We start from the raw sequence: 21,898 nt of genomic DNA on the forward strand, positions 1-21,898 counted from the left end.
GTTGATGAACTATCACCTCCTCTAATTAAGAGGTTTCTCTTGTTCAAATCGAACCTTTATCAATTTTGATGGTACCCACAGCTTATCTTCTCCTATAGAAACAAAAGCAAAACCTCGTCCCCAACGTAATACATACCCTGGTTTCCATTCTGAGGTCAGCACATCCTTAAAGTATATAGGCTGATTTAATTCTGTAGTTTTTTCTATTACCCAATGTCTCTCTGCAGCTGTTGTTCCTTTCTCATTGGCATTCAGAAAATTCAAAGTTAATAGAGCATTATGCAGTCTATTTCTGGGGGTTTTTGTTACTCCTTTCTGTTTATTTAGCATATCCTTTAGAGTTCTGTTTGACCTTTCTATAACTGCTTGACCTGTAGGATTATGTGGTATACCTGTAATATGCTTTATATTGTAATAAGCAAAAAACTGTTTCATTTTAATAGAGACATATGATGGAGCATTGTCAGTTTTGATTTGTGCAGGTATACCCATAATGGCCATAACTTCTAGCAAATGAGTGATTACAGAATCAGCTTTTTCAGAACTCAAAGCAGTTGCCCATTGAAATCCTGAATAAGTATCGATAGTGTGGTGTACATATTTCAGTTTTCCAAATTCTGCAAAGTGAAACACGTCCATCTGCCAGATTTCATTCCTCTGAGTACCCTTTGGGTTACATCCTGCTGGTAATGGTGTTTGATTATAGAAGGAACAAGTAGGACATTTCTTTACTATTTCTTTGGCTTGTTGCCAGGTTATGGGAAAATCCTTTTTTAAACCTTTACTATTGACATGATGTTTTTTATGAAATTCTGAGGCCTCCAGCACATTTCCTATCAATAATTTATCAATCTCATCATTGCCTTGTGCTAGAGGGCCTGGCAGACCAGTATGAGATCGGATGTGAGTTATATATAAAGGATGACTCCTTTTCCTGATTGTATCTTGTAATTGAATAAATAGTGAAGTTAATTCTGAAGCATCAGGGATAAATTCTGCAGTCTCAATATGTAATACCACTCTTTCAGCATACTGAGAGTCAGTTACTATGTTGAGAGGTTCTGAAAAATCCATTAATACCAACAGAATAGCATACAATTCTGATTTTTGCACTGAATTATAAGGACTTTGTACCACTTTACTTAAATTTTCTGATTTGTAACCTGCCTTTCCTTGTTTATTGGCATCTGTATAAAATGTACGAACTCCAGATATGGGTTTTTGCCGTACAATTCGAGGCAAGATCCAATCAGCTCTCTTTATAAAATCAATTCTGTTGCTTTTGGGATATTTGCTGTTAATTTCTCCCAAAAAATTACTGCAAGCTCTTTGCCAAGGTTCACTTTCTGTCCATAATTTTTCAATGTCCTCCTTAGTTAAAGGTACGACAATTTCTGCTGGGTCTATTCCTGCTAATTGACGAAGTCTCAATTTTCCTTTCCAAATCAAGTCAGAGATTTTTTCCCCATAAGTTTTTAATTTTTTATTTGGTTTATTTGGTAAAAATATCCATTCCAATATAATATCTTCCCTCTGCATTAATATTCCAGTAGGGGAATGCCTAGAGGGTAAAATAACCAAAATGCAATCCAGCTTTGGATCAATACGATCCACGTGCCCTTCATGTACTTTCTTTTCTACCAAGGCCAATTCTTTCTCAGCTTCAGGTGATAATTCTCTTGGACTATTTAAGTCCTTGTCACCTTCTAAGGTTTTGAACAAATTAGTCAGTTCATCATTTTTTACCCCAACAATAGTTCGTAGATGAGAAATATCTCCAAATAATCTTTGAAAGTCATTAAGAGTCTGTAGTCTATCTCTCCTAATTTGCACCTTTTGGGGTCTAATTTTTTGTAGCTCTATTTTATATCCTAAATAATTAATAGAATCTCCTCTTTGTATTTTTTCAGGAGCAATTTGTAATCCCCAGCAAGGCAAAATTTTCTTTACTTCTTCAAACATTCTTTCTAAAGTATCTGCATTTGAGTCAGCTAGTAAAATATCATCCATATAATGATAAATTATAGATTTAGGAAATTTTTTACGTATCACTTCCAATGGCTGTTGTACAAAATATTGGCACAGAGTTGGGCTATTTAACATTCCCTGTGGGAGGACCCTCCATTGAAATCTTTTAACCGGTTGAGAATTATTATAAGTAGGCACTGTGAAAGCAAATCTTTCTCTGTCTTTTTCTTGTAAGGGTATTGAAAAGAAACAGTCTTTTAAATCAATAACTATGAGAGGCCATCCTTTTGGTAACAGAGTAGGCAAAGGAATTCCAGATTGTAGAGAGCCCATCGGCTGAATTACTTTGTTAATTGCTCTAAGGTCTGTTACCATTCTCCATTTACCAGATTTCTTTTTAATAACAAATACAGGAGAATTCCAAGGGCTGGTTGACTGTTCAATATGCTGAGCATTTAACTGTTCTTCTACCAGCTCTTCTAAAGCCTGGAGTTTCTCTGTTGTTAAAGGCCATTGCTGAACCCATACAGGCTTGTCTGTTAACCATTTTAAAGGTAGAGCTGTTGGTATTTTTGGAGGATTATCAGTTGTTGTGCCCTGTTCCTGTATAATATGGATGGCTGGTGACCACTCAAAATAATGCCTTCTAATATTTCTCTCAGAAACATGTGCTAGTTTATGATTTGTTTCTGAGATTGGAGGGATTTTAATCTGAGTATTCCATTGTTGCAACAAGTCTCGACCCCACAGGTTCATAGCTATGTTAGCGACATATGGTTTTAATTTTCCTCTCTGTCCTTCTGGACCTATACATTCCAGCCATCTTGCACTCTGTTTCACTCCAGATAATGTCCCAATTCCTAACAGTTGAACGTTTACCTCCTGAAGAGGCCAAGCTGGATGCCAAAATTCTGGTGCAATTATGGTAATGTCCGCACCTGTGTCTACCAGACCAGACAACAAAACACCATTTATTTTTATCGTTAATTTTGGTCTCTGTTCATTAATAGAAGTTTGCCAAAAAATTTTCTTTATGTTTTCTCCTGAATTTTCTATTCTCTCTTTTTCATCATCCTGACCAGCCTGATTTATTCAAATAGTCATTTGGTTATTTAATCGCTCAGAGCAGGGATTTCCTCTACAGCTGCAGGAAAGGTTTGAACTGGTTTTGCTATGGGGGCCTGCATGAGGCCCCTCCGGGAGTTTCCCGAAAACTGAAGCAAAGGATTACCCTGTCTGTCCTTTGTTGATCTACATTCGTTGGTCCAGTGTTTTCCCTTACCACACCTTCTGCATACTCCAGAAGGAAGGGGCATTCTGTTGCCATTGTTCCTTGAAGAAACATTGCTTCTAGGATTGACCTGTTTACAGTCCCTTTTAAAATGTCCTTGCTTTCCACACCCAAAACATCTAACACTCCTCAAACCTTTTGAAATTACTTCTCCTACCCACGTATCATGCTCATCAACCTCAACATTAATTGTTTCTCTAATCCAATCTTCCAAAGGTGCAGATCTTGCCCTTAACGGCCTGATTATTCTTTTGCATGCTGCATTTGCATTCTCAAATGCCAAAGCTTCAATTATTGCCTTACTAGCTTCTGATCCTGAGACCATTCTGTTTACTGCTGAAGCCAGTCTTTCTAAAAAATCTGTGAAAGATTCTTTTGGGCCTTGCATAACCTTTGTGAATGACTCATGTTTTTTTTGTGGTTCATCAACTCTGTCCCATGCATTCAAGGCTGCCATTCGACATAAAATTACGGTTTGAACATCATATAAACATTGTGTTTGTATTGAAGCATATTGGCCTTCTCCAATAAGCTGATCCTGACAAACTTGTATTCCTTTATCCCTCCATTGTGTTTCTACGTTTCTAGCTTCCTCCTTAAACCAAGTCAGAAATTGAATTCTCTGGCTGGGTTCCAGAACAGCTTGTGCAAGGTCCCGCCAGTCTTGTGGTATAATCCTATTATATGTTGACCAAGAGTTTAACATTTGCTTTACATATGGGGAATGCATGCCATAAGATACTATTGCCTCCTTAAACCTTTTAAAATCCATCAGTTCAATTGGAGCCCAGATATTTTGTGTAGCCATTTGATCAGGCATCTGCTGTACGGTTACAGGATAAATTAAGGATGATTGTGTGAAAACAGGCTTTCTTTCTGTAACCTTATGATCCAAACTTGAACCAACTTCACTGTTAAAATTAACAGGTTTTTCTAAAGCTGTTATCCTGGCACTTAAATCGACTATCTTTTTAAATAGTAAAATGAGAATAAGCATGGTGATTAACTGCATAATTCCCATAATACCAATCTTTTCATATAGTTGTTCCATTGTCAGACTGCCTAAAATTTCAAACAAAACCCAATTTTCTTCCAATGTACACAGGAAACCCATTTTTTTTAAATGTGGAAAAAATTTGTCTTTTAAATAGTTTCCTTTATGACTTACCAAATCTGCGTAGAACAGTAGAAATCCGAGCGAATTTTAAAACAGCCACCTAGAGTCCTAGGTGTAAATCCAGAGAGAGAGAGAGAGAGAGAGAGAGAGAGAGAGAGAGAGAGAGAGAGAGAGAAACAGAGAGACAGAGAGAAAGCAAGAGAGAAAGCAAAAGCGAAAGTGAAAGTGAAAGTGAAAGCGAAGGGGTAGCTGGCTAAAGCTTAAAGCCAGCCACTTGTTCCCTCTGAGCCGAGTCAAGGCTTGGCTTTACAGGCAGGGGCCCTGTTTAGCAGGGCAGGCCTGAGCTGTTTGTAGCACTGGCTTTAAGCAAGCAGCTCACAGTCCGGCCTGAGCCCAAGCAGACCTGGGCTGGGGCTAGGGAGCCGGCTGCTCCGGCTAGGGAGCCGGCCCCAAGCAGTTTTTAATGGATTCTTGTCACGTTGGGCGCCAGATGTAGATGTAACCAATCGTATTATTAAAATAAGAAACACAGAGCCAAGGTAAAAGAGAAAAGCCGAGAGGTCAGAGCTCAGAGATAAAATCTTACCTCCTGCAGTGCTCCTAGCTTCCCCGAGAGAGGGAGGTACTTCCTGTGTCCCTGCTTAAATAATCTTTCTGTTCTGCCTTCTCATTGGTTGTAAACCCAACCACATGACTGCCTCATCACTGCCTGTAAGTACCGCCCTCCAGATCTTAAAGGCGTATGTCTCCAATACTGGCTGTATCCCTGAACACACAGAAATCTACCTAGCTCTTCTAACCACCACGCTCTTACTATGGCTCTAATAGCTCTGACCCCAGGGCAACTTTATTTATTAACATAAAATTAAAATAACATTTCAGTACAAATAAAATATCACCACAGAAGCATGCTAAGATATCCTTCATAACTAGATCTATTGTCCCACGGGGACTGTGAGACCCTGGGAAGCCTGCTTTGTTATTTTAACTCAAGACTAACATAAGAAAACAACAATTTCCCCCCAGTCTATGACAAACCACAGACAGTTAGCTCATTCATAACCTTAGAGCAATTTCAAACTAAACTAAATGCCTCATACTATTAACCTCCACAAAATACACAAGGATAAATTCTCAAAGGTTTTATTATAGAACCAAGGTTAGTAACACAAAGCAACCTAAGATATTTTGCCAATTCTTTGCTTGCTAAGTCTGGCTGCTAAAGGCCTGACTCTGTGCACATCTCTCTGCAGCTTGTCTCACCCTGCACTGTGCCCCCAGCCGTTCTGGTCACAGTCTTACACCAGGAACCTTGAAACTTTGCCTTGCCATGGTAAATGGCTCTGCCTCTTATTGTGTACTCAAGGAATGTGCTATGACCTTCAGAGGTAGCTTTATAACTTTTTATTATTGAAAAAAAGCCTCCTGTAAAATAGAGAGAGAGCTGTGTAGAACAGAGGAGAACTAGAAAGAACGTAGAAGGAATTAGAACTAGGAAGAATTAGAGCTGTAAAGAAGAGTAAAAGAAAATGACCCTCAGATCACGTGTGAGTCTTTTTCCCTCAGATAAAAAGCCGTAAGTTTCGCTACACTGTGGACCTCTTCCTCAAACCCTGTTTGTAGCCTTGGAGCTGGTCTCCATGGGCTGCATTAGTTCTCTAGTTCAGATCCTGGCCTCTCTGTAGAGCCTTGCAATGCCGAGTCCACAGTCATGTTCACACTTTCTAACCCACAAGGCAGAGTCTCACAGCCCTGTGCCCTGCTGGCAAGCAGAGTGTCAGGGAGGCATGTTCCCAGGCTAGGCTTGGAGTGGGGTTTACTTAGAACTTGGCCGGACCCCCGTCCCAGGAAGGCCACAGTACATGGGTCACTACACTCAAAGCTAGGATTCAGAAACAAGACAGAGGCTGGGGACCCCTCCTAGTCAGGCTTGCTGTGCAGATGATGTGAAGTCCCGCCTCCCTGAAGAGCGAAACTCAGCGGCACTGCAGGGTCTGCCGCGCAGGGGCCCAGGAGTGCCTCCTCAGCTCAGGTGTGTTTCCTTCAGCTGCCGGCCCAAAGGACCACAGGCTCAATGACAAAACAGCAATGCAAAACAGCAGAAGTGAATCTGCAGTCCTAGAGGCCAAAAGACCAAAATGCAGGTTTTGACAGGGCCCTCCCTCTGGAGGGCACAGGAGGACCTTTCCTGCCAATCTCAGCTTCTGGTGGTGCCTGCAGGCCTTGGTGTTCTTAGCCAGTCCCTGCCTCCACAGTGTGTGTGTGTGTGTGTGTGTGTGTGTGTGTGTGTGTGTGTGTGTGTGTGTGTGTGTCTGTGTGTCTGTGTTTCCTCCTTCTGTTAAGTGCCCCAGTCAGGATGACCTCATCTTAAATGGAAACAATACACTAATGGAATAGCTTTCCCATGACTAAGTGGGCTCAGCGCCAGAGTGAGAGGAATTAACACATGGGAACAATAAAGCAACTGTTTATGGCAGCGATGCTGGAGTGTGCATGTGAGAGGTGCTGGGCACATGATAGACTTCTCGCTCGTCTCCTGAGTCCTCACCCCAGCCCATGAAGACCCCTCGATCCTCCTGATATCCGTGTTCTGCAGGTGAGGAACTGAACCGTGGGAAGTTAAGTTCCTCACTGGAGGTCAGAATTGGGCCTTCCCGAGCTGGCTCTGGAATGGCCCAGATAATAAATGGGCATGGTTGACCAGGTAGAGGAGGGGGTCTGGCCAGTGGAAGAGCATATTCCGAACCTGGGAACCTGAGAGGTGTGGAGTTCTTGCAGCCGTGAGTGGGTTTGCTTCCAGTCCTGGCTCCTCCTCCCTGTGCCCTCTCCCCCCACCCCCCCCCCACCCCACCCCCAGCACCTACTCTGTTCTTACACTCCTCCATGACTTGGCTGTGTAAGGTATTTCCAATCGGCAGGGGGACACCACTCTGGGACCCACATGCCGCACACCCAGGCCATTTTCTGTCGTGCTCTTTCCTCTCTGGTCTTAATTGGGATTTCTTCTGCACAGTCCTGTGGCCGCTCTTGTAGTATTAGGTCGTCTGAGATATACTACAAGGCAGGAATGCAGTGGCTGTGGCTTGTGACAGAAGAGGGGAGAGGCGGAGGGGCCCACATCTGCTTTCTTACTATGAGGGCTTCAGGGGTAGCGTAAAACACAAGTCAATTTGTCTCAGCACACGTTGTATTCAAACCTACACATGGCCCTAGACCTGACTCTTCTGAGTCTGAGCTAGCACAAAAAAACTTCTTTCTAGATCTTTCCTGCATTTCTATTGCGTGTATGGGTCACCGGGCCACCATGTCCCCAATGATAAAAGGTTGTATGTGACAACATCTCTGTGAGCCAGTAGGACTAGTGTCCCCAATTTTGTGGGGGAGGAAATGGAAACAAGCTACATAATCTACACAGTAGTAAATGATGACGTTCAGGCTAACCCCCAAACATACGGTAACAGATTCTCCACCTTTTATACTGTTATGCTACAGGTTTCAGAGTAGCCTTGCTATGTTTCAGCCTTTAAATCTAAGATTCAGCCAGGCCTGCTGACACAGGCCTGTAATACCAGCTACTCAAGAAACTGAGGCAGAAGAATTGGCAAGTTCAAGTCCAGCCCAGGCAGAGAGACCCTGCCTCAAAAAAAAAAAAAAAAAAAAACAGGGGTGGGGGTGATGCCCGTGGTAGAGGGCTTTCCCTTGCTTGTGGCCCTAGGTCCAATCCCCAGAACAGCAAGTGAATGAGTCAAAGATTCAGCCCCAGTGAACAGGGATGGATGCTCATCTGTGTGTAGGAAAACCAGTATGAACAGCTTGGGGTTCTGATGAGCCGAGGGGAAGCAGACACCGGTTTTTCTGGGTGCAAAAGCCAGTTTGCCTGCTGGGTTGCATGAGACACGACAGTTTGTGCGCCCTGATATATCCAGGCATCGAATGAAATGACATGTCTCTTCTTGGGCGTGCGCAGAGCTACAGGAGTTGGCTGCTGAGGTCAGCCTTCTGCTGGTCTTTGGTTTGCAACAGGTTCCGATTCACAGGAACACATCCCAGCAATGACCTGACACAGCCCTGTTGACTTCACCCTGGTCTTTATACCTTGGCAAGTACTCAGCTCTTTGAGTGTAGAAATGTAATGTGTTATAATATGCTAAAGATTATTCTGGGGGATTTATTTCAGAGTGTGTGGGCGCACGTGTAGTGACTAATCTTGAATGTCAGCTTGACACACATGGGAAGAGGAAACCTAAGTTGATTGCTTCTGTCAGATTGGTCCACAGAGCATTTTCTCAACTGCTGATTGGTGGAGGAGGGCCCAGACCACTGTGGGCAGCACCATCCCTAGGCAGGTGGGCCTGGGCTGTATAAGAAAGCTAGCTGACCATGAGCTAGAGAGTGAGCTAGTAAACAAAGTTCCTCCAAGGCCTTTGTTTCCTTCCCTGCCCCTGGGTCCTACCTGGAGCTTCTGCCCTGGCTTCCCTTTATGGTGCATGTAAGCTCTACGGTGAAATAAACCCTTTCCTCCCCAAGTTGCTTTTGGTCAGAGTGTTTCATCACAACAGAAAGCAAACTTGAACTGTATATAAGGCAGATCATTTCTTTCCATATCCAGTGATCTTCTTGGGTACTATGAAAAATATTGATTCAAATTCACTTTCCAATACTAAATGAAGGGTCTTCTATATGGAAGGAGTATCTGTAGAGAACAATGTGATAACCAAGATTAAAATAAGACAAAATGGATCCCAGTAAAAGGCGGTATTTTCTCTGCCTTATTTGCTAGTGTCTCTCGGTTTTAAATTACATACGTTTTTACACTTTGTTAAATGGGGATTAATTTTGTCTAAGTAAGCAAATGATATCAAAAGGCCAGCGACGCATGCTTGTTGATTGACAGGCGTAGAAGAGTGTGAAGGAGGCAGGCTCTGCTTGTAATCCACCGGTGGGTGCTTCAGGAAAACTCCACATCTTGGTGGGACATCTCGTAGCTTTCTTGGTCATTTTGTTGTCTTGGAGCTGAGACTCGAGTGTGTTATTGATGGTGTTTCTGTTGACAGGTTTCAGCATCGAGTGGAATGGGCCACGGATTTCATGCGTAGACAGGGCCACGATGAGAGCACCGTGCAGAAGACCCTCACAGACTACATAGAACCACTTGAACTTCCTTGCAGAAACGGGGAAGAGGAGGCCCCACGGCATGACCCGCTGAGTTCTGAGGCCGGCTCCTCCCTGGAAGGCAGAGTGGGAAAGGATGAACTCTCCGTGACCACTGGAGGTGCTGGACAGTCAGATGACCTGCAGGGTCTTAACACACACTCAAAGGACGGCCTGCAGGAGGGGCCTGGCCACGCCACACTCACTGTGCCTAGTCCATCTAGCCTTAATGGACATGTGACAGAGGACACCACAGTTCTGCCCCAGGTCCCCAGCCACAGGCAGGAAGTCCTCGTTCCTCAGGATGGCCTGTGGCCTGAAGACAGCAGCCAGGCAGCAGGAGAGAAATGGGCTGCTCATGAGTATGTCCTCGTAGAGGAAGAGCTGTGTGATGTCCAGGAGGAGGAGGAGGCCCCAGATGAGAAGGTACGGAGAAGAAAGTACCATACTCCCCTCATCTGGGCTTCAGTTACAGTCGACCACAGTCTGAGAGCATTGCTGTTTGTCTTGGCTTTTAAAGAGAGAGTCCCCCTTCATTGCTGCTCTCTGTAGTGTGTCAGGATCCCTCTCCTTCCTGCTAGTCATGGTTGTTCATCTCTCACTAATGCAGACTTCACCGTGACTGGCAGTGGATAGGAAAAGTAGGCCAATGGGGTCAGTGCAGTCCTCAGTTGGGAGCGCCCACCAGGACATGTGGGGCATGTTCCCTGGAGTCAGAGACTGTCAGTGATTTCTCCAGAGCCACCTGCTGCTGGGCAGGCCTGTGGTCAACACTGGGCCTGTGTGACGCTTCTGAGGCCACCACAAAGCACAGCCCCAGTTGCAAAGTAGTTATGAGGGCAGTTTCAACTAAAATTCAAATTTAAGGGAAAAAAATTTCTTTTTAAAGTAAGTTAAAACAAGTAATTCTCTGTGTCTTGTTTGGAAGAAGAAACACGGTGTAATTGCCTGGTCTCAGGTACTCCTAAGAGAATGAAGATTTTGACACCTAAGAACAGATCACAGCTTGTGAGTGGAAGACACTGTGTCGACAGTGGAGCTGTCCCATCTGCAGGGACAGTCCACAGGACAGTGCTAGCAGAGGAAATCAGACCATCCTTTGTAACACGAATTGCTCAGTGGTCTTATAAAAAAAAAAACCCATGCCAGATGTTGGGGTAAATACTGAAAGATCAGAGAGACAGAGGAACAAGCCCCTGCCACGTCTCCCCTCCAGGACTCCTCAGCCTGAAAAAGCTCCAGCCGAAAAGGGGCTTTGTTCCGGTCTCCTCAGGCCTTATAGACCTTTCTCCGCCCAGCCATATTACTTCCTTCCTAGGGCTGGGATTAAAGGCCTGTGACTCCCAAGTACTGGGATTAAAGGTGTGTGCCACCACTGCCTGGCATCCATGTTTAATCTAGTGGCTTGTTCTGTTCTCTGATCTTCAGGCAAATTTTATTAAGGTACACAATATATCACCACAATCCTTTTCCATGAAGGTTATTTTACTCAACAGCTTATAGCATTGAATTTATCAAAAAATGTTTGGGGATTCAGTCTTCATGACAGGTGGTGCTCACCGGTGCCCAGGTAGTTGATTCTCTTCTTCCTTTCTTTGTAGTTGCTGCAAAGAAAGAGACTGGTGTGCAGAAGAAATCCATACAGGATCTTTGAGTATCTGCAGCTCAGCCTAGAAGAGGTATGTATGCATCTTGCTCACTCAGCCCTGGGCACCTGTGTACCTGAACCCTACTCGGAGAGCAGTTCTGTATAGAAACTAAATATTGAAATTCCTGCCAGGATGCTGATCCTCTTTCATCAGTTCTGAGAGTGTGTTGGAGCTGGGCTGTAGCTCAGTGAAATCACTAAAATGGTGTGTGAAAGCCCTGGGTTCAAATCCTCAGCAAGGAAAGAATAGGAGCTTTGAGCATTTAAGGGGTTTGTATGAGCTCATCCCCCCACTCCCTTTTCCCCCTCCTCCTCTTTTTTCTTCTTTTTTTTTAGATAGGTTCTTGCTACATAGCCCAGGCTAGCCTGAATTTACAGCTCTCCTGCCTCAAATATGCTGGGATTTGGGCGTATATCATCACATCCAACTTAAGTCCTTTTCTCAGAATAGTGTGGAGTTTAGAATATTCTTTGTTTTGAAGCAGGGTGTCATGGTGTAGCTCTGGCTGCCTAAGAACTCATTATATAGACAGCTGGCCTCAAACACACAGATCCCCCTAACAGCCTCCTGAGTGCTGGGATTAAAGGTGTGCATCACCATGCCCAGCTAATTTTCATCAGCTTTTTAAAAATTAAGATGTAATTAGCATACCAGTTCATTTATTTGAAGTGTGTAACTCAGGCTGAGGATGAAGGTCTTTGACAGAGACCTGCCTGAGATTCACAAAGCCCTGGGTCAATCCCCAGTACTGGAGAGAGAGAGAGAGAGAGAGAGAGAGGGAGAGAGAGAGAGAGAGAGAGAGAGAGAGAGAGAGAGAGAGAGAGAGAGAGAGAGAGAGAAGAAAAATACACACTCCATCTAGTGTGGCCACATGTGCCTGTGGTCCCAGTACTTGGGAGACTGAAGGGTGATCATGTGAGCCCCAAAATTCAAAGCTTGGACAGCATAGTCAGACTCCTTATTTAAAAAAAAAAAAAGTGGGAGAGAGAACTAAAGTTTTCTAAACTGCAGAACCTCCTGTTTTTAGTACGCCATGTGAGTCTGATCACGTACTGACTTCCAAGTGAGTGAGTTGATTCCAGTCACTTCCTTCTGCAGAATCACTCAGTGTGCTCCCCTCACTGAATCAGCCACATTCAGAAATGTCCTTCTCAAAACGACATCACGCTGCCCCCCTGATGTGTTCCTCTAGCTCGTGGTCCCACTGGGTTGCGCCCTCTTCCTTGCCCCCATCCGCTCTGCACGCAGACTGTCTTCCTGCTGGGGGAGGCAGTGGCCCCCCTGGGCTTTTCAGGTAGCTCTGCAGCACCACAGCTCTTGACGGACAGGAGGGTCTCTGGAGATTTCTTCCACGTGGTCATTTCAGGGCTGTCTGTAACCCTCCAGTCCCTGGGCCCTGGTCCCTGCCTCTCCTTCCCTGCAGGAAGGCCAGTGATACAAAGCTGAGTGGGAAGGAGTATTGGGGTATCACCTTATCTTTTATTTTTTCACCTGAGGCTGATAGTTTACCCTGAAATTCAGTAGCCACTGGCCTCATGTGACTACTTTAATTTAAATTAATTAAAATTTAAATTAATTAAAAGTTCAAGTTTCCATTATCCAATCCAAGCCACTTTTTTTTTTTTTTGCACCAAATAGGCATGTGTGACCTCTGTGCTGGATAAAAGAACATTTTTACTGTCTTGGACAGGAGAGGCTGAGGCAAAATGAAATAAGCCCGGACTCTCTATTCTCTGCTACCTTTCCCCCACCTTGGTATCAGTAGTTGTGATTCCAAGCGTCACACTCCATCGATTTGAGTAGCTACAATTTGTGATCACTTTTATTACTATTAAAATATTGACCCTAACTGTAAAAATACTTCCACCACAACCTTTTGAATGACTTTTTAAAGAGCTCAGATTTTCCTCCATCCCCACATTTAACGCCAGCTTCGGTGTGTACTCATGTAAGAACTTCCCCTGGGCTCTGAGGGTCCACTTTGCTCAGACCATGCTCGTGAACCAGCAGGAAGAGAGGAGCGTGGCTTTGCTCTTCCCTGTGTTGGTTCCTAAACTTCTTCTGGGATCATGAGGAAGTGCTGCTCCCACTTCTGCTGGGGGGCCCAAGCCAGGGCTTTGTCTATGCTGGGCAAGAGCTCTGCCGCTGAGCTGCCCCAGTCCAAGAACCAAAGAATTTAAAGGACAAGTGTCATTGTAACTGGTAGGAAAAGACATGATAAGGTTAGAATAGTTAAAAGTGTAAGAATAAGAGATTGGCCCAAAGAGAATAAAACAGACCGTCTGTAGATGGGATTTCATTTCCTATCAGTGAGGAAAAGACAGTGGGTCTGCAGTGTTTGGACAGCTCATTAACCGTGAGGAAAGACGGTAATCCTGCCTCCTAGTGTATGCTAAACACATTCAGGGCCCTTAAAGAAGCTGTGCCAGGTGTGGAGGCACATGCCTGTAACCTCAGTGCTTGGGAAGTGGAGACAAAAAGGTCAGGAGTTGAAAGTTTACCGCCAGCCTGGGCTACATGAGACCCATCTCACAGGTAATACAAACAAACAAAAAGCCCAAAGCTAAATCATTTCACTTAAGTATTTAGCTTTGCCCAGTGAATAAGGTCTTGTAAGAAACTGACATACAGATTGCATGCCAGGGCTAGAGCTATAAATCAGTGGTGGAGAGATTTGCTAGGGCCTCCAGGGCCCTGGCTCCTTCCCTATAGACCCCAGCACTGAAGACAAAGGTGCAAACTGAAGTTTCAGAAATCATTTAACTAGCAAACACCACACACAGATGCAAATTAAATCTAACTTAAACGATTGCCGTAATTATTTCACTTCGACATTGTAACCATTTCACATAGATTTGGCTTTTTTTACCTAAAAATTTAAGTTAGCATACAAAGTATGACTCATTATATGTTCGTACATGTGTGTCAATATATTATATTTCCATTCTCATCTCATCGGGCCCTTCTCTGTACTACCCCACCCCTTGTTCCCATCTCACTGCCCTTGCTGCCCTCAGATAAACACACCCCCTGCTCCCATCTGGATCCCATTACCTTCTTTTCTTCCCACCCCCCTCCCTGAAGATCTCGTCCTCCTCTCACAGTATCCTTTCTATTTTTACGGCCAACACACATAAATTCAAATATAGATTCTGCATTTGAGGGGGGGAAACCTGCAGAATTTGGCCTTCTGAGCCTGACTTATTTTGCTTCACATAATGATCTCCATTTTCGTGCAAACATATAATTTCATTTTTCTTTCTGGTCGAATGAAATCCCATTGTTCATGTGCACCATGATTTCTCTATCCTTTGCACACAGTAACTGTCCTTAGGCGGTGAAAGCCTTCATGTAAGCCCTATGGCAGACTGTTGGGGGAAAGGAGGCTGGTGGGACCTTGGAGGAATGATGCACAGTAGGGGTGTCCCTCCTAATGTGGTCCTTTGTTCAGCCAGCGTGTCCAGAGGACCTCCTGTGTGTCGGGCAGGGCAGGGCAGGGTAGGTGCTGGAGATGTGAGCAGGAAAAAAACCTCTTCCTCCCTGTTCTTCTGGGAATCTGCAGTTGGGGCGGAGGAAGGGAGCTCCTGCTTCACCTGCATCACCTGCTCCAGAGAACAGCCACAGTGGTGGCTCTCATTGGCCCATAATTACATGGGCTCAGCTCCAGGCCTCAAGAGGAAGTCACACACAATGAGAACAATGGGATAGTGTGTGCGCTGGTCTTCAGTTCCGTGTGCATGGTCTCAGTGATTCTGACTGATTTGTGTATTATCTCAAGTCCTCATATCACCCTAGATCCTGTTGTGATCTCTCTGGGGAAGAAACTGAACCTCAGGCTGGTTAAATTTCTTGCTCAAGATCAGTACTTGGACCTGAGCCATCTGACTCGACAGCCTGAACTCCGAAGCATTTGCTGTGAGCTGCCAATGAGAAATGGCAATAGATAAGATAACGGTGGTCGAGATCATAACTCCATGGCCCAGCATTTGCTTAGCATGCCTGCACCCCTGGCTTTGCTCCCCTCCACATTAAAGATAAGTGAAGTAAGAGACAAAGATAAATGGGTCTGAGCATGGTAGCCCACACCTTTAAGTCCAGCCCTGGGAGGCAGAAGCAAGGTGAATTCCAGGTCAGCTTGATGTACATATCAAGTTCCAGGTCAGACAGGGATACACAGTGAAACCCTGTCTCAAAAAAACAGGAAAGATAAGTAGGGAGAACGTAGTGATACTGTGTTCCCCAATATATTGTGCATCCTAATAAATTTATCTGGGGTCAGAGAACAGAACAGCGGCTAGATAGACACAGAGGCCAGAAAATGGTGGCGCACACACCTTTAATCCTAGCATTCTGGAGGCAGAGATCCATCCGGATCTCTGTGAGTTCAAAGCCACACTGGAAACAGCCAGGCATGGTGACACACACCTTTAATCCCAGTAAGTGATTGCAGAAAGCAGAAAAGTATATAAGGCGTGAAAACCAGGAAGTAGCCTCTGTTAAGCTTTTAGGCTTTTAGGAGCAGTTCAGCTGAGATCCATTCAGATGAAGACTCAGAGGCTTTCAGTTTGAGGAAACAAGATTGGCTGAGGAATTGGCGAGGTGAGGTTAGCTGTGGCTTATTCTGTTTCTCTGATCTTTCAGAATTTACCCCAGTACCTGGCTCCTGGGTTTGTTTTATTAATAAGGCCATTTAAGATTTGTACTACAGGAGAAAAGACTGGCCTCATCAACATAGCACAGGAAAGGTGGCATTCCTCAGTTTTCTGATGGTGACGTCCCAGGCTGTTTCCCCCAGACGGTTAGAGTGACGATCAAATGAGACATGGCGTGTGTCAGCTACCTCTCCTGGAAGGCGTGCAACTACGTGCTCATCTCTCACCATGGGTGCGACATGGCCCCAGTTTTATTTCTGATTCTCTCTGTTGTCCTGACACAAAATGGCAGGTGCTTTTGTTTGTCTGCTTTTTCCTCTAAATTTAAAATGAGCAGTGAAATTTGGTTTGATTGTAGCTTGTAGAAGCATGCAGCTTGCTAAGGGAAAGCTTAAGGGAAAAGGTGGGAGGCGGGTGTTACAGATACACTCCCTTTCTCTTACTCAGTGTAACAGTTCTGAGTTCATGTTCAGGATCAGATATCACATTAACATGACGCAAATCAAAGGCGCATGCGCACGTCTTCCCCGGCAGGTGCCCAGTCAGCCTTCATTCCCTCCCCCACAGCTAGTTCTCTCTAAATTGTTGACACCCGTCATAAATGAAGAAGAATTCGCAGTGACTGCGTCACGTGAGTGGCTTTTGCCTTTTCCTCTGGTGGACACTGACAGCCGTAACGCAGACAGTGGCTTCTTCCCTGTCCTGCTCTTGAACCATGCCATGGCAGACCACCGCTTGGCTGATAATGTGCTCTCTCTCACACGCTCACGCACGCTCTCTCTCTCTCTCTCTCTCTCTCTCTCTCTCTCTCTCTCTCTCTCTCTCTCTCTCGCACGCTCACGCTCTCTGGGTCTTTAAGGAGTCATGTGATGACTGAGCAAGGCTGCTGCAAAGCTTCAGAGAGGCCTGCCTTTGAGAGCTGGTTTTCCAGCGCTGTGGGCTCTAACTGGAATAAGCCGTGTGATGGAAAAACTGTCACAGGTTCACCTCCCCCTCCGCACCTAAAAGAGAGAGCTTGCTGGTGATGTCAGCTTCGTGAGGATTTGATTCCAAACAAAAATGCCTCGGTGAGATGGGAGAGAGAATGAATGGTTAAGAGCACTGGCTCTTAACCTCAAGAGGACCCAAGTTCTGTTCCCATTACCCATGTGGTGGCCCCAGTTCCCGGGGATCTGACACCCTCTTCTGGCCTCCTTGGGTCCTTGGCACACACATACATGCAGGCAAGACACCGATACACATAAAATAAAATCAATTTAAACCACCTCAGTGAAAGCTTGAATTAAGTCTGCTAGACCTTATTCTATCTCCATTCTGATCCTTTGAGGCTGATTTTTTTTTTAATTGTACCATTCTGACCCAAGAAATGCAAATTTGGCAAAATGAAGGGAACTTATCACCTGGAGCTTTATCTTTTCCATGGTGTTTCTGGTCACCCTGGTCTATCCAAAAACTACAGTATTTAGTGTTAGGAAAGGTAATGAAGAGTTCGGCCAAGGCAAGGTTGTAGGAGGCCTGTAGGGCTGTGGGCAACACTGAGAGAACTAGACCAGCCTTGGGACATGCAGGCCCCTGGAGAAGCAAGCTGAGGCAGGTGCAGAACCCCCAGGGGATCTAGCTGCCTGGGCATAAGCTAAGACAATAGGCATTGAGCCCTCACCAAAGTGGAGCTGGACTGTCCTATAGGCTGAGGGACAGCATCACTCTGATCTGCCTGATTTGGTCTTCTCCTCAGGGAGGTCTATGGATGAAAGACATTTCCAGACAAAAGCAAGTGCTCTCTGGAGGAGACAGGAAAAGAGTTGCTTGAGCCTGTGTGCGGAAAGGACCATTGACATGGCAGAGAGCAAGAGTGGGAAGAGCTGGCCATATTCTGGGAGCAGCACTGAGCTACCACATCTGCTCTAAATAGTATTTTTTATGAAAAATAACTTTTCCTGTAGTTTTTTTTTGTTGTTGTTGTTGTTGTTGTTTTGTTGCTGTTTTTTTACCTCTTTGCTCTTTGGGGGCACACCACACAGATCCCAAGTAAATACCCAGAGACTTATTACTTATAAATGCCTGGCGTTAGCTTGACTTGTTTCTAGCCAGCTTTTCTTAAATTATCTCGTCTGCCTTTTGCCTCTGGGCTTCTACCTTTCTCTTCTTTATTCCTTTCTTTACTTCTTACTCCATGGCTGGCTGGGTGGCTGGGTGGCTGGGTGGCTGGGTGGCTGGGTGACTGACCCATGGAGTCCTCCTCTCCTTCTCCTTTTCTCCCTTCTCCCCTTCTCTTCTCATCTCTTCCTCTATTTTTTCTGACTGCCAGCCCCGCCTATCCTTTCTCCTGCCTCACTATTGGCTGTTCAGCTCTTTCTTAGACTAATCAGGTGTTTTAGGCAGGCACAGTAACACAGCTTCACAGAGTTAAACAAATGCAACATAAAAGAATGCAACACATCTTTCTTTGCATCATTAAACAAATATTCCACAGCATAAACGAATGTAACACATTTCAAACTAATATTCCACAACATTTTCCAAACTAAGAATATTGAGTCCTGTTTTGCAGATCACAGTGAGGTCTGGCTGTGATGGGCTCTGCCATGGTCTCACTGCAGGCCTTGGGCTTTTCTGTCTCTACCTGTGTCCTCCCCAACTAGCAAGAGCACAAATGAGGCGATAGTTTTGAGGTGAGACCCAGGACCTCCAGACAGCCTTGAAGAGCCGCAGCTGTGGAGAACATCAGTGTCCAGTGGCTGTGGGTGGTTCTCAGGAGGTCACCCAGGTGCTAGGCCCTGCACCCTCTCATCCCTGGACACTTCTGCACCTTTCAGCTTTCTGGCCCCTTGTTGCCACTTGTACACCAGGTTGGGACAGGAGGGGACAGTGAAGAAAAAAGCCAAGTCCTGTTTGTACTCAAAAACCCCTCTGCTGTGCACCTGGAGGCAGGGACCATTTGTAATTATTTGGGGAAGCATGTCTCTTGTCTTTTTGGATACTTGGATGTTAGAAAAGTCAGGTTGGGTGTGGTCTGGTAGGGTAGCTCAGGCCTGCAGGAGGGCCTGGGTCTGCAGCATTGCAGTCAATAAAATACAGAGTAACCCAGTGTCAACGAGCCATCTTTTAGTACCGCCCACCACCCCATCTCCTGGGCACCTGAGACCTGAGGGTCATAGTTGACCATACTGACTGCCCGGGACAGAGGCCACAGCACGTGGCTGTTGGGGTTGGATTAGCGTTTGGAAGCATGCTGGCTTTGTCAGAAAGCTATTTTTATTTCTGCTGGGTGATGCTGGGGTGAACCGAGGGCGTGTGAGGAGGTGGCTTCCATGCCTGCCCTAGGAGAGCAGCATGCTTCTAATGAGGACTTTTCCCTGCTTTGTTCTAGGCTTTCTTCCTGGCCTACGCCCTGGGATGTTTAAGTATTTACTATGAGAAGGTAAGTTCTGTATGCCTATAATCTCACCGTTCCCCTGTTGACAGTAGGTTGAACCCCTTCCCAGGGAGCTTTAATACAAATGTGTCGACTTTGACTGAAAAAAAAAAAAATAGGAATTGCCTTTTTCCTGTAAGCTTTGGGTTTGGAGCCTCAACGGAAGCCGTTCAGGCACAAACCAGGGTGACCTTTTAGATTGTGTCTTTCTCAGAACCTGCGGAAGTACAGCTTGTTATACAAGAATACTGTCTCCGGATGGTTCTAAAATCACCACAAAAAGCAGAGCTGCAGGCTGGGTGCAGCTCAGGAGCAGTGTCTGCTTGCCATGTCTGAGGCCTTGATCCATGCCTAGAGCTGCAAAAATAATCAAAGTCACCACTGCATAGTTCCTACACATGCTGTGCAGACCCTTTAAATTCACTGGGTTGGTTTGTTTGATTTTTATGTGTATAGGCATTTGCCTGCATGTTTGTGCAGCCCGTTCATGTGTGGTGTCCACAGAGGCCAGAGAGGGCATTGGATCTCCTGAACTAGAGCACAGACAGTCATGAGCGGCCATGCGGGAGCTGGGAATGGACTGGTTCTCTTATTTAACCACTGAGCCATCTCTCCAGTCCTTTGCTTTTGTTTTTGAATCAAGAGCTCCATTTGTAGCCTAGGCAGGGCCGGAACACACCAAGTGCTAGAATTCCATGTGTGAGCCATGGCGCCCAGCTTGACTGTGCTGTTTCCAGTCCTTTTTGCCTCTTAGTAGGAGCTGTGTTAACAAGCTCACTGAGGCTCAGAGAAAATAAGTAACTCGGCCAAGGCCACCTGGCTAGTGTGGTTAGAAGTGGCTAGTAAACCCATATCTGGGTGACTTTGCAGTCTGTGGTTTCACCTTGGCCGGGGTTTTTGCTGACCTCTAGGCAGACGAAGAGGCGGCAGGCTGTCACTGGACATTGTCGCTAAGCACCTGCTCTACCAGTGAGCTGTGGCCCAGCCCTATTTGTGGAATTAAAGCTTAGGCTGAGCTGAACTGAGCGTGTCTTATAGAGCGACTGAGCCCCAGCCAGCCAAAGGGTTGATTCTTTCGCAAAGCAGTGGAACGAGGAAAGACACTTTCCAAACCAACCCAGTTACTTCTGACTGTTTTCTGCTGCAACCTAGAAAAACATTCTCGTTCTGTTCAAGGCCCCTCTCTGGACACAGCTGGGTTATCCCACTGCACTGTCAGGTAGCCTGAGCACAGCTGGGTTATCCCACTGCACTGTCAGGTGGCCTGAGCACAGCTGGGTTATCTCACTGCACTGTCAGGTAGCCTGAGCACAGCTGGGTTATCCCACTGCACTGTCAGGTGGCCTGAGCACAGCTGGGTTATCTCACTGCACTGTCAGTCAGGTGGCCTGAGCACAGCTGGGTTATCACACTGCACTGTCAGGTGGCCTGAGCACAGCTGGGTTATCTCACTGCACTGTTAGTCAGGTGGCCTGAGCACAGCTGGATTATCCCACTACACTGTCAGGTGGCCTGAGTACAGCTGGGTTATCCCACTGCACTCTCAGGTAGCCTGAGCACAGCTGGGTTATCCCACTGCACTGTCAGGTGGCCTGAGCACAGCTGGGTTATCCCACTGCACTGTCAGGTGGCCTGAGCACAGCTGGGTTATCCCACTGCACTGTCAGTCAGGTGGCCACTCTCCTGTCTGAAAGCTAAGATGGAGGCAGGGATCATCTTTGGGCCTTTAATGAAAATTTCACTTACAAAATTATTTTTCACTTTCCTGAGCCTGGCCTGACATTGCAGTAGCTGCTCACTAAAGGGTGGTGGGTTTCAACAAGCTCTGGTGGGCTTGTTACACTTGGGTCCAACACCTCACACTGGTTCCTTTGCCTAGAATGTCATTACCCAGATCCCCACCCTCCCACCTTTTTACATGGCCTCTGACCCCTTGTCCTTTGCTGTTTCTCATTCCTAAGTGTTAGCTTTTCCTCTCCCTCTCCCGAGGATGGATCCTGGAGCCTATGTGTGCTGAGTCCATGCTCCTTCACTGAGCTGCACCCCGGCCTCAGTGTTTCCTCTTCTGGCTTCTCTAAAGTCCTGCTCCAGAAGAGATGAATAAGAGCCTCGGGTGGGAGCCACACAGGTCACTGGAGACTTTTTCTGGTGGCACTTGGAAGCAGATTCGTGAAGACTGCAAGTTCAAGGCCAATCTGGGCTACAATTGTGAGACTCTGTCTCAAAAAGGCAGTGCCCCCCACCCACAGAAACAACTTTAACAATATGTGCATAGACTTTTAACTGCACACATGTGGGAGGGCTGGGCTGCAGCTCAGTGTGGACACTTGCCTCAGCGTGTACGAGGCCCTGTTTTGCACACCCAGCACTGCAAGGGGAAAGAGTGTGATTAAGTTCACATGACCCAAATTACCAGGGTTGCTTGGGGGTTTGTTTTGTTTTGTTTTTTTGTTTTTGATGCTCACAGTGATCATGATCGACCCACAGCAGCACCTGTGTTGTGAGGAGCCACACGCGGTGGTCCTGTCACATAGGCAGTGTAGGTCTGGTTTCTCATTTGTCTCCATTGCTGCTGTGGTGCCATGCTCATCCGGATGTCTGCTCCCTCACTGAGTGGCAGTGAATGCATGCAAACTAATGTCTTCTTTTAAAACA

The 21,898-nt window shown here is 45.8% G+C and overlaps 1 protein-coding gene across 7 annotated transcripts in view; it reads left to right on the forward strand.

Annotated features, from left to right (window-relative positions):
• The window catches only part of Tsen2 (tRNA splicing endonuclease subunit 2), a 48,700-nt gene that overhangs the window by 17,479 nt on the left and 9,323 nt on the right, over window positions 1-21,898 (forward strand). For all 7 annotated transcript variants that reach the window (XM_042273868.2, XM_042273867.2, XM_076567640.1 and 4 more), the window contains 3 exons: window positions 9,431-9,953; window positions 11,129-11,206; window positions 19,199-19,249. In XM_042273868.2, coding sequence (XP_042129802.2) covers window positions 9,431-9,953; window positions 11,129-11,206; window positions 19,199-19,249 — 652 coding nt within the window. The remainder of the gene's footprint in view (window positions 1-9,430; window positions 9,954-11,128; window positions 11,207-19,198; window positions 19,250-21,898) is intronic.

The sequence above is a fragment of the Peromyscus maniculatus genome, chromosome 3, assembly GCF_049852395.1.
Source record: "Peromyscus maniculatus bairdii isolate BWxNUB_F1_BW_parent chromosome 3, HU_Pman_BW_mat_3.1, whole genome shotgun sequence".
Lineage (NCBI taxonomy): Eukaryota > Metazoa > Chordata > Mammalia > Rodentia > Cricetidae > Peromyscus > Peromyscus maniculatus.